This window comes from Nicotiana attenuata, chromosome 1 (assembly GCF_001879085.1).
Source record: "Nicotiana attenuata strain UT chromosome 1, NIATTr2, whole genome shotgun sequence".
In the NCBI taxonomy this organism is placed as follows: Eukaryota; Viridiplantae; Streptophyta; class Magnoliopsida; order Solanales; family Solanaceae; genus Nicotiana; species Nicotiana attenuata.
The window spans coordinates 50,053,051-50,066,259 of NC_031989.1; the positions used below are offsets into that span (position 1 = coordinate 50,053,051).

Genomic DNA, 13,209 nt, shown 5'->3' on the forward strand with positions numbered 1-13,209 from the left:
ACCGCGGTTGACCGCGGCCGCGGCAGTCCAGACATGAAATATTGTCCTTTTTCGCGTAGGATAAGGAATAATTGTTTGGGCTAGACCCTACTTGGTATATATACATGGAAAAACGGTATTTTAAGGGAGTTGGACATACTTTTGACATAATTTAGACCTAAGGAGACCGGAGATTCGACCTAAGGAGTCAAGAACACAATAGGAGCAAGGCACGGAATTCTTCAACGAGTTTTTCCTTCCTCTTCCTATTTTTCATTGTTGGTTATGATTTTTAGTATTGTAGTTTTACATGCTACTATGAATAGCTAATTTGTTATCTAGGGTTTTGATGGAACCTTTGGGGATGAATTGGTTGTTATATTAATATAGTTTTGAGTTAGTTGTTAATCTCTATTTGTTCAACTACGTTTTGATTTTGGTTAATTGAAAGGATCCTCAATTAGCCGTTCCTATTTATTATGTATCTGCTTGAGAGAGAGTGCATATTTAGGTAGTTATTTGAACAACATCACTCCCGGAGTATAGGCGAGAGTCATAACCGAGGGTTTAGAGGTTGGATTAGAGATAACGATACCTCAGGTGCGATCTAAGTGAACTGTAATGTGAATCTAGCTAGCGTAGCTTGAGAGAATGCGTCTAGTAAATTATCATAATTGCTTGAGAGAGATTTATGATAGCTGGAGATTTCATGATTGATAGAGGCAACTAAGTCAAAGCTATAAGAAACATACAACTAATGAAATCAACAATTGGGGAAATCATAGCTCTAGACCTCCTTAATTTAGTCTCCAAACCTTTGTCTCGTTAGTTGATAATTTTACCGTTTTATAGTATTTGTTGGTTAATTAGTTAGATATAAAAATCTTAATATTATAATTTAGAAATTGTTTAAATTTGTCTTCTTTGCGATATTGAACAATTACAGCGAAACCTTAGTTCTCTGTGGGATTGGACTCCGGACTTTTAGACCGGATTATATTTGCAGCGACCGCTTATCCTTTTTAGGACTAGAGTTGGGCGTGATCAAATTTTGGCGCCATTGCCGGGGAACTAACGGTGTAGTTGTAGCTATATATATTGCTAGGTTACGAGTTTGAACTTTTATTTTATTTTCTTTTGTTTTGTTTTTTTTTTTGTATTTTTTTTATATACTATCGATTTGAGAAACATGGCATCTTGGAATTATGGGAATTTAGGTGTAGATAATTCTACTATTGATCTCCATACATATTGTGAAGGAAACCACCCGTGGCAAAATTTTCAAAACGTTCCTAAGAGCGAGTTATGTGCACCAACTCAATCTTATTTGTGGAATGTGTGTGGTGGTAAAATGGTCACCTTCATGGTTGTGCTTATATTTCTTATTTTTCCCCAACCCCTTACTATGATGGTTCTACCTTTTCTTATGAAGTTAATAGGAACAAAGAATCTGGGAATGCGGACTTAAAGGAGACCAAGGATATGCTAAAGTGACTTCTGGAACAAAACAATGAGAAACAATTGCACATAGAAAGGCAAGAGGCAACTATTCGTAAGTTGGAGGCTCAATTGAGTCAAGTGGTTGGAGCTTTTAATGCTCAACTATCCAATATTGATTATAGTAGCCAAGAAGAGCATGCATTTGAGGTATTAGTTGGGGAGGTCAAAGTAGAACATCAACAACCTAGCCAACTAGAATTTGAAGATGTCAATGTTGAAGAAGTGAGACTAGAGTCAGTCAAGGACATTGAGGATACAAATTTTGTTGACTCTAGTATCATTAATGTTGAGGATGCTGAAGGTTCTGAAGTTCATGTGTGTGAGCGCATTGGTCCTTACTCCAAACATTTTTCTACATTGTGCTTGGATGACGATATGAAAATAGAGTCATCCGAGCCGATTGAGAAGTCAAGGAATGAGGAACAAAGTGCCTATATTCTGGAATTTTTCTTACCAGAAAGACAGGACTACATACCTCATCTAAAAGCCAAGAAGTGTAGAATAGTACAATGGTTGCTTGGACCAATTAGATTTGTTCCTACACCCCTGGAGCATAGCCGAAAACTTGATGCCAAATTGGGGGTTCAAGCACAATGTAGAAAAATGTTTGGAGTGAGGACCAATGTGCTCACAATGTAGAAAAATGTGTGTGAGCGCGTTGGTCCTCACTCCAAATATTTTTCTACATTGTGCTTGGATGACGATATGAAAATAGAGTCATCCGAGCCGATTGAGAAGTCAAGGAATGAGGAACAAGGTGTCTATATTCTGGAATTTTTCTTACCAGAAAGACAGGACTACATACCTCATCTAAAAGCCAAGAAGTGTAGAATAGTACAATGGTTGCTTGGACCAATTAGATTTGTTCCTCCACCCCTGGAGCATAGCCGAAAACTTGATGCCAAATTGGGGGTTCAATTCATAAGCTTAAGGTGGAGGCAAAAAGTGATTCGCGTCGTGCCGCAACGTTAAATCAAGCGCTTGTTGGGAGGCAACCCAGCTTTATTGCTTTCTTTTATTTATTTTTTATTTTTATTTTTTTAATTGTATTATTTTTGTAGTGTCAATTTTTTATTTTCTAGGAGCATGAAAAGCAAAGGTATTGGAAGAATGCAACAACAAAACAAATGGTTGGACCTAAGTGTGAGATACCCGCACGAAGGATCAAGCTGGGGAGAAGTCTGAGTACCCCATGAGCTGTAGTGCTTCGGCCTTTGGCCTACCAGGGAGTCTCTTTTACCCTTTTATTATTTATGGTGTGCATTGGGGACAATGCACAATTTTAAGTGTGGGGTGAGGAGATTATCTGGGTGATTTTCTATGCTATTTTAGTTGTATTAGTTTAATTGAATAATTTTTTTTTTAAAATAGAAAAGATTAGACTTTTCTCGACGATGGATCTATTAGACAATTTTCTTGAGGGATTTAAGTCTAAAAAGAAAAAAGATTTTCTGTTGTTAGGTAGTGTAGCAATTACCCCTTGGTTTTTCTTTGTGCCGCGGTTCTTTTTCAAGGGTTTTATTTGAACCGGGTGTAGTTAAATTTTTTAGGAATAGGAGCCATTGTGTTGTGTTTTGAATTGAAGCAATACTCTTGACTTTGTTATGCCTTGAGAATAGTGAGTCCTTTGGTTGTGACGCTTAGACTCAGTTTTTGACTCTTGTATAAGTACCTTAAATTTTATGATCTTAACTTTGCTTAACTGCTTTGACTAGAGTGTCTTGATGAAACCAATCCTGAGTGAGTTATGTGCCATGCGTGTGTAAGAATTTGTTATATTCTGTGCATTGCATTTGATGCCTAGAACTTGCCCTGTGTGTTTGCAAAGCGAAATAGTAGTTTTGTTCAGTCTTGGAAGTGATATAGGCGTTTCTTTGTTGAGCCAGATATGTATATTTTACCCACCTAATTGTTATGTATCGTAGTTAACCCCTTTGAGCCTGTAATCTTGTTTCTTTGGCAACCACATTACAAGCCATACCCATTTTGTTTGAATTAATCATCTATTTGAACCTTTTAACCTCTCATGAGCACTTGAATTGTTCTGAGCGGTGTAAAAGTTAAAGTGTGGGGTGGTTGGTTTGGATTTTGAGTGAAACTAATAAAATAAGGAGAAAGGTGCACTATTTTGAAAAAGTAAGAGCCACATGAATTAAGAAAAAAAAAAGGAAAAAGAAGTTGTATTGTTGTGAAAAAAAATTCCTTGATAAGTGGTGGCTCTTGATGTAAGTGTGCCTAAAGAAGAATGGGGTAATATACATTGATGTGAAGGTGGAGTTTTGGTTTGACAAAGTATAGGGTTTAAATGTTAAAATGTATGTATTAAAGTGCTTAGGGAGGTGTAGTCACTCTTATATCTAAATGTATCCTACCCGTCCCGTAGCCTACATTACAACCAAATAAAGTCCTAATTGATCCTAGATTGAATGAGCTCGATTAGTAGAGAAGTACACTACGGGCAAGCCTACGGTGCATCTTTGTGGCATATGAATGTTATTTCTGAGAGTGAGTGAATTCTTTCTATCTTGAGTTCCTAAGTGTTCTTAAATTTTATTGTGTGGAACTACTCTCTTTTGTTGTGTGAGGGCACTTGATTCATGAAGGAAAGGTAATGTCAGTGACCTCTATCTTAGAGTAAGTGGGTGAGTTGTGAATAATGTGTGGTACTTGTGAGTCAAATCTTGAGGTGAAGATGTTATGCTTTTGTGCTTAGTCTATTTTAAATACTCTTGGTGTGATGAGTTAGGAGAATTGTTTAAAAAGGTCGTGTCAATAAAAAGTGTAGTTTGATTGCTCGAGGACGAGCAATGATTTAAGTGTGGGGTGTTTATGATAGGCTATAATTACATATTTTAGTCGATTATTACACTCTAATTTACTGCACTTTAGTTGAGTTTGCGCTTTAATCGCTACGGTGTGTTTTATGCCTTGTAGGAGTGATTCCGAGCTATATAGATGTTATAGAATGAAATTAAGTGATTAGGAGCTCTGAAGTCTGAGTAAGAGCTCAAGGAATTAAGCCGGGATCGGGTTCGGGGGTCAAGTTTGATAATTAAGTACGAACGAAGACTCGAGGAGGCATATTGCGCACTGTCTAGTAAAATAGACATAACATTTTGCTCAAAACTCCATTCTGGATCAAAAATATATGGTTGGAAAGCTAACTCAAAGGGCTACAACATTCATGTTTTACGTTTTTCCAAATTCTAAATGGAACAGGGTAAACAATGCGGTCGAAACCGTGACTGCGGGGCTGAGGCAGTATATACCGCGGTTCACCGCGGCAGCCCAGACGTGAAATATTGTCCTTTTTCGCGTAGGAGAAGGTATAATTGTTTGGGCTCGACCCTACTTTGTATATATACATGGAAAAACGGTATTTTAAGGGAGTTGGACATACTTTTGACATAATTTAGACCTAAGGAGGCTAAGGAGACCGGAGATTCGACCTAAGGAGTCAAGAACAATAGGAGCAAGGCACGGAATTCTTCAACGAGTTTTTCCTTCCTCTTCCTATTTTTCATTGTTGGTTATGATTTTTAATATTGTAGTTTTACATGCTACTATGAATAGCTAATTTGTTATCTAGGGTTTTGATGGAACCTTTTGGGGATGAATTGGTTGTTATATTAATATAGTTTTGAGTTAGTTGTTAACTCTATTTGTTCAACTACGTTTTGATTTTGGTTAATTGAAAGGATCCTCAATTAGCCGTTCCTATTTATTATGTATCTTCTTGAGAGAGATTGCATATTTAGGTAGTTGTTTGAACAACATCACTCCCGGAGTATAGGCGAGAGTCATAACCGAGGGTTTAGAGGTTGGATTAGAGATAACGATACCTCCGGTGTGATCTAAGTGAACTGTAATGTGAATCTAGCTAGCGTAGCTTGAGAGAGTGCGTCTAGTAAATTATCATAATTGCTTGAGAGAGATTTATGATATCTGGAGAGTTCATGATTGATAGAAGCAACTAAGTCAAAGCTATAAGAAACATACAACTAATGAATTCAACAATTGGGGAAATCATAACTCTAGACCTCCTTAAATTAGTATCCAAACCTCTGTCTCGTTAGTTGATAATTTTATCGTTTTATAGTATTTGTTGGTTAATTAGTTAGATATAAAAATCTTAATATTATAATTTAGAAATTGTTCAAACTTGTCTTCTTTGCGATATTGAACAATTACAGCGAAACCTTAGTTCTCTGTGGGATTCGACTCCGGACTTTTAGACCAGATTATATTTGCAGCGATCGCTTATCCTTTTTAGGACTAGAGTTGGGCATACTCAGAGAGACAGGAAGAAGAAAGAAATAATAGGGTGACAAAGGACGATAAGGAAAAGGGGAAAGAAGACAACTACAGTAACAACAATAACAACAACAACAACAACAACGACAACAAAATAACAAGTAAAAGAAAAAGTAGCATCAAATAGTAACAAACTGGAAATACGGTACACAGAGCGAACGAGACAATAAGGAATACTAGGGGTCAAATAATACGAAAAAATAAGGAGCTACTAATACTACTAAAAAAGAACGGGGAATTCTCAACTACCTGCTAGCCAACTACCCTACTCTTCGACCTCGACACCCTTCTATCCTCGGTCATATCCTCAGTGAGCTGAAGTAGCGCCATATCCTGCCTAATCACTTCTCCCAAATACTTCTTCGGCCTTCCTCTACCCTTTCTCAGCCCCTCCACGGCCAACCTCTCACACTTCCTAATAGGAGCATCCATTCTCTTTCTCTACACGTGCCCGAACCATTTCAGCCACAACTCTCGCATCTTGTCCTCCACGGGCCACTCCTACTTTGTCCCGAATAAATTCAATCTTAATCTAGTCTCGCCTGGTATGCCCATACATCCATATCAGCATCCTCATTTCTGCTACTTTCATCCTCTGGACATGGGAGTTATTGACTGGCTAACATTCAGCCACATACAACACAGTAAGTCTAACTACCACTCTGTAGAACTTACCCTTAAGTCTTGGTGGCACCTTCTTATCACACAAAACACCGGATGTGAGCCTCTATTTCGTCCACCCCGCTCTGATACGGTGGGAGATCTCATCATCAATATCTGATCTCGTCCAAGTCGCATCTATATTTGATGTTATGAAACAATCGATACAATAGTAATACCCAATAGAGAGTCGGGGTCGAATTCCACAGGGAGCTATGAATGGGATTTAGGAGTATATATTTTAGTGTATGAGATTGAATTATCTCAAATTGCACTTCCACAAACTTTGGTTATTTCTAAGTCTAATTTAAACTAAGATTGCAAGATGAATAATTGAAAATGAGAAATTATTTGTGTTGTTGTTTTTCAAATGATGTAAAAGGCCTAGGGTTATGACCTTCACCTAGGTGTTTGCCTAACGGGTTGTAAACTTTAAAGCTTGATTTATTGGTCAGGGTGTATTATAACTATCAACACTCGAGTACCCACTCAATACCTCTCGGTCAAAGAGTGATTTTGCCCAATTTGGCTTTCTCAACTCCAAATGGGTATTGAACAAAACGGTTGGTAAAAAGCTCAAGTCGGGTTGTACTATCTCTAGATTCAACCCTTTAATTGGGTCCATCAATCTCTTGATTTACCCCAATTCCTTGTTAACCAAGTTTTCCTAGAGTAAGTCTCTCTTTCTCAAGTAGAGACCAAGTCAAATAGGCATGAACTTATGTTTGCAACCATTAATTCTACAATTAGAAGCAAGAACAAGGCCAAATAATAAACACCCAACCATAAACAAGTAATAAATCAAACACCCATTAAGTTTATACTCTAGGGTTGGGTCACAACCCTAGTGAGAATCTAGCTACTCATATTTATAATAGAAGAAATAGAAGAAGAAATGATAATCATACCCATATTGATAATTAAAATAACGAAATCCATGTTCAAAAAGCTTAAAATTGCAAAAATACTAAAGAGAGTAAAGAAAAACGTCTATTGTGGCTGTTGATGTCAAAAACTTGACCTAAAAAATTGAAACTCTTCTATTTATACAAAGCTGGAATTTTCGGACAAAAATACCCTTTCGGAGGTTCTGCGGTCGCACAATTCCATGTGCGGTCTGCACTTTGCTTTAGCCTGACAGGATTGGAATCTTACGTCCGCACAATTCTGGATCTCTCTCTTTTTGCGGTCCGCAAATTTCTGAGTGAGGCCGCACATGGCTCTTCTGCAGATCGCACAAATGTAACTACGCCCGGGTAGCTGATCTTCTGCGGCCGCACAATAATTGTGCGGTCTGCACTTCCGTTGAATTTGATATGCATGTTCTCTAAACTTTTGCTCTCTCCTAGCTTCTGCAGTCGCACTTTTCACAGATCTCTGATAGGCTCTTCTGCATAATCTGCGGCGGCAGATGATATTCTGCGGTCCGCACTTTAAGCTTCTGCGTGTTTTTGTCCTTGAGTTCACATCAATCCTTCTTGAGTTGGATTTCATCTTGAAGGCTCATTTTCCAATACTTCTGCAATTAAGCATATTTCATTAGTTTTCGGGAACACAGTTAAACACTTTTGGACTAAAACGAAAGCTAAAAACTGCTAATAAATAGTCAAAATCCCCACTTGTCAATCTCCCCCTTACCTTTGATTATAAACTCCAGATACTTGAAACTACCCCTCATCAGGATGGCTTGGGTATCAAGCTTCACATCCATGTCCGCTTCATGAGTCTCGTCACTAAACTTACACTCCAAGTATTCTGTTTTGGTCCTGCTCAACTTGAAACCTTTAGACTCTAGGTTCTACCCCCAGACCTCCAGCCTCATGTTAACCCCGCTTCTTGTCTCATCGATCAGCACTATGTCATCGCAAATAACATGCACCAAGGCACCTCCCCTTGAATATATAGCGTCAGCACATCCATCACCAGAGCAAATAAGAACGGGCTAAGAGCCGATCCCCGGTGCAACCTCATCACTAACGAAAAGTGATCTGAGTTACCTCCCACTGTCCTCACCCGAGTCTTAGCACCATTGTACATGTCCTTAATTACCCTAGTGTATGCTACCGAAATGCTGCTAACCTCCAAACATCTCCACAAAACCTCCCTCGGGACTTTATCGTACGCCTTTTCTAGGTCTATTAACACCATGTGTAGGTCCTCATTTCTCTCCTAATACTACTCTACCAATCTCCTCACCAGATGAATGGCTTCCGTAGTTGATAGCCCCGGCATGAATCCAAACTGATTCTCGGAAATAGACACACTCTTCCTCACCCTGACTTCCACCACCTTCTCCTAAATTTTTAAAGTATGACTCAACAGCTTGATACCCCTATAGTTATTGTAGTTTTGGATATTACCCTTGTTCTTGTACAAGGAAATTATCGTACTCCACCTCCATTTTTCGGCATCTTCTTCGTCTTAAAGCTAACATTAAACAACCCAGTAAGCCACTCCACGCTTGCGCGGCTCGCACTCTTCTAGAATTCTACCGGGATCTCGTCTAGCCTCGTCGCTCTTCCCCTGCTCATCTTACGCATCGCTCCCATAACCTCTTCGACCTTAATACTCCTACAATAGCCAAAATCATGCAGACTCTTGGAGTGCTCCAACTCACCTAGCACAATGCTTCTGTCCCCCTCCTCGTTCAACAGTCTATGGAAGTATGTCTGGCATCTTCGTCTAATATGAGTGTCTTCCATCAATACTCTGCCGTCCTCGCCTTTGATGTACTTCACTTGGTCCAAGTCATGAGCCTTCCTCCCCCTCACTTTGGTTAAGCTGTACAACTTTTTGTCCCTGCCTTTGCTCCCAAGTTCCGCATACATGCGTCCTAAAGCAGCAGTCTTAGCCGTCGTAACCGCTAACTTCGTCTCTTTCTTTGCCTTCTTACAACATTCCCGATTCGTCCTCTTTTCCTCCTCGTTTGTGCTCTCCACTAGTTTCAAATAAGTCGCTTTCTTGACTTTAACTTTACCTTGGACCTCCGCATTCCACCACCAGTCCCCTATATGTCTCCCAGCGTATCCCTTTGTAACCCCTAAAACCTTTCTCGCAGCTTCCCTAATGTAGTTCGCTAACATGGCACACACCATATTCGTGTCCCCACTACTCTTCCCAGTCTCCATCGCCAGCAACCCCTCCCATAACTCTTGGGCTTTGTCCTTTGTCAAGTTTCCCTACTTGACTCTAGATTGACTGCACACTGCTCTCTAATCGTGACACTAAGCTACGGTAATATTAAGGAGTTTGTATTAATTAGTATGAAATGTTTGTTAAAGGGGACAAGGAGATGTGCTTCAAAACCAAAAATACATATATTTTCCCACATCTCCATGAAGTTAATTATTAAGTCATCCTTAATTCTTCCTTTTACTATAACTATCCTTATAAGCAAATTAAAAATATTATTAAATCTTATTTTTTAAGAAATACATTGGCCGGCAAGGATCAACTTGGAGCGTCTTACGATCTAATACAAACAAAATCCCCTTATAATTCCATTGTTCTTACACAAAATGCACATTCCTATTTTGGCTTTTGTGATCATAAATGTATGACAAAACACTATCACTAATTTATTAAAAAAAACAGTTAAATATATATTAAAGAATTGCAACTAGCATATTTTCATGATGAGTTTACTAAATTTTTGCAAAATTAAAAATATTTTTTTAATAATGGAGGAACTTGTTTATGGAAAAATTTAAATTGGTGATTCAGAATTCCAGCGACATTCTACTCACTGCTGTTCAATAAATTCTCTTAGGAGTATTAATTATGTGGAAAATCCAGTCAACAAAATTAGCTGTAATTCATTATTAGAAAAACAAAAGATCATATCAATAAGTCTGGGACTTGCCCTTAAATGCATGGGTTTACGTGAGTTGTATGGTCCTTAGATTTAGCACCAAACAGATCTCAAGCGATTAACAATAATTAAAAAGGTGGATCGACTTCAATGTCTTCTGGCCTTATGAGTTTGGTGGCTGATGCAACTTGAGGCATCATTAGTTTGGCAGAGACGAATTTAAGATTTTAATTTTATAGATTCAAAATTCAGATTTCTATTATTGAATCCATAATTTGTTCGAATTTTGGGTTCGTAGTTATAAATTTTTAAGCATTTTTTGTGAATCTTATACAGATAAATTTAAGTCTAGGCTAATACTTATGAATTCAAATGAACCCATATAAATAATTCTAAATCCGCCCCTGCTTGCAACATTTTGCAATCAAAGAAACTTCAACTGGTTTATCAGAACCTGTCAACCTATGACCCAATATTTATTTTTCATGCTCTAAAAAGTCTTGAAAATGTTTTAATAATTCCAGTCAGTTACATGTCAATGTTATACCATTCATGAGTTTTATAAAATTCGTACTTTTTTATATATAGTTGGAAAAAAATTTAGCTCGTGATAAATGCACTTTATTTTAGGTTTTCTTCTGGGAGGGGAAGAGTAGTGGCGATGCCTTTTTTTTTTTCTTCTTATTGTTTCTATCCAGTTAAAGAGATTTATTGAAGTTTATTTTTTGAGTTTCTATTGTCACGTAGTTTCTGAAATTTTCATAATTACCTAAGATATTAAAAACAGCTAGTACTATATGTTGATCTACAATCTATATAGGACAGAGAATTTATTGCACGCATCTTATATGTTGGTTCATAAAATACTTACGTCATAATATAAAAAATAAAATGCAAACTAATCAACCTCTAGCTCCTCTCATTCGAAAAATTAATAGGAGAGAAATATATAATTTTTTGAAAGTATCAAACCTTGGTTAGTTATGAAAACATTTTTTGAAATATATAACATTTTGAAAGTATCTAGAGAGTCCTATTCTTTCTGTATGATTTATTCGATAAATTAACAAAGATTAAATTATGTGCTCTTTTGTTTTTTCAGTGAACCAACTGCTAATAGATATAAAATGATTCAATAACTTAATTACTCCAAACTTTGCATCTTGTCTCCTAATAAGCAATCGTTGTTTTGACGTCAGACGCACACATACCATATTAATTATTTAACATTATTGATTCCCCCACCCCAAAAGAGGAATTATTCCTGTTATTAAATAACACAAACTTGGCATTTTCTTAAAAATAAACTTCTCTTATTGGAAACTACATCTTTGTCTCTAATTATTTTAGCATATCTCTAGATTCTAAAAACTAGATGTTAAGTTTTATTAATTCTTTTTGTTCTTGATTTATTAACCTAGTGGGAGCTTAAATGATTAAATTTTGAAAAGGGAAAGAAAACGACAACAAAGAATGATACCAAAATGAGCTAGCTTTCTGCTAGCTCCCTATATAAATAACAGTAATAAAGCTAATGCTGGTGAGGCCAAATGATTGATTACTGCAAATAGGGTCATTTTCGAACGTAAATTATAGTGATGAATCTTGACGATATTCCTTTTCATATCATTGAGAAGATTTGGGTTCTTATTAATTATTAATTAATGAAGAAGAGAATGTAGACTACGTTCCATTTTGAGGACCACTAGGGTGTTTGACTTGGAATTTTCACCGAAGGTCCCACTAGAAGTTCCCCCTCCGAACCCAAAAAAGGAAAGGAAAAAAAAAAAAAGAAATAAAGAAGGCTGGTTAAAGATAAGAAAACATTGAGCAAGGGTTGGAACGGATAAAAGTTTACTCGTACGTTTTTACAACAATTACAACTCAGTAAAATTTCACTAGTGGGTTCTGGGAAAGGTAGTATATACGCAGACCTTACCCCTACCGCGAAAGAGTAGATAAGTTGTTTCCGAAAGACCTTTGGCTCAAGAAGACGAAAGAGACAATTTATTAGAACCAACAACAGATACCATAGGAATAATAATAGCGTCATAAAGACAAGAAACTAGATGAAAAGCAAAAGCAATAGCTAGTAAATAGGCCCGGCACTATGAAAAAAACAAAAGAGTAGTGATAACACATTAACCACTAATAGACTAAGACAAAAATCCTATCAGACTAGCCTCACATTAGTACGAAGTAGAAATAGACTCAACTACCTCCTAACCTACAACCCTAATACTCGACCTTCACAGCTTTCTATCAAGGGTCATTTCCTCGGAAATTTGAAGCCACGCCATGTCCTACCTGATCACCTCTCTCCAATACTTCTTAGGCCGCCCTCTACTTCTTCTTGGGCCTTCCAAAGCCAGCTGCTCACACCTCCTTATCTGCGCATCTGGGCTTCTCCTTTATAAGTGCCTGAACCATCTGAGGCTCATTTCCAGCATCTTGTCATCAATGTCAGTCACGCCTACCTTCTCGTGAGTATCATCATTCCTAATCTTATCCATCATATGTGCCTGTATACACCTCAACATCCTCATTTCTGCTACTTTCATCTTCTAGCTATGTGAGTTCTTAACTGGCCAACACTTAGCCCCATACAACATGGCCGATCCAATACCGCTTTATATAACTTATCTTTGAGAACCAGTAACACTCTCTTGTCACACAGGGCTCCAGATGCTAATCTCCACTTCATCCACCCCACCCCAATTCGGTATGAGACATCTTCGTCGATCTCCCCACCCCATGGATAACTGACCCAAGGTACTTGAAACTGCCTCTACTTGGGACGTCCACGCCCGCTTCCCTCAGCTCGGCACTAAACTTGCACTCCAGGTATTCCGTCTTAGTAATGCTCGGCTTGAAACCCTTAGACTCAAGGGCCTATCTCCAAACCCCCAGCCTCTCGTTAACACCGGCTCGCGTCTCATCAATCA

The 13,209-nt window shown here is 37.8% G+C and overlaps 1 protein-coding gene across 1 annotated transcript; it reads right to left on the reverse strand.

Moving 5' to 3' along the window:
- On the reverse strand, positions 6,046-9,581 carry LOC109235883. Its single transcript, XM_019402132.1, has 3 exons — positions 8,946-9,581; positions 8,650-8,748; positions 6,046-6,234 (listed from the first exon to the last, which is right to left on the reverse strand). The coding sequence occupies exons 1-3, from the start codon at positions 9,579-9,581 to the stop codon at positions 6,046-6,048; spliced, it is 924 nt and encodes a 307-aa protein (XP_019257677.1).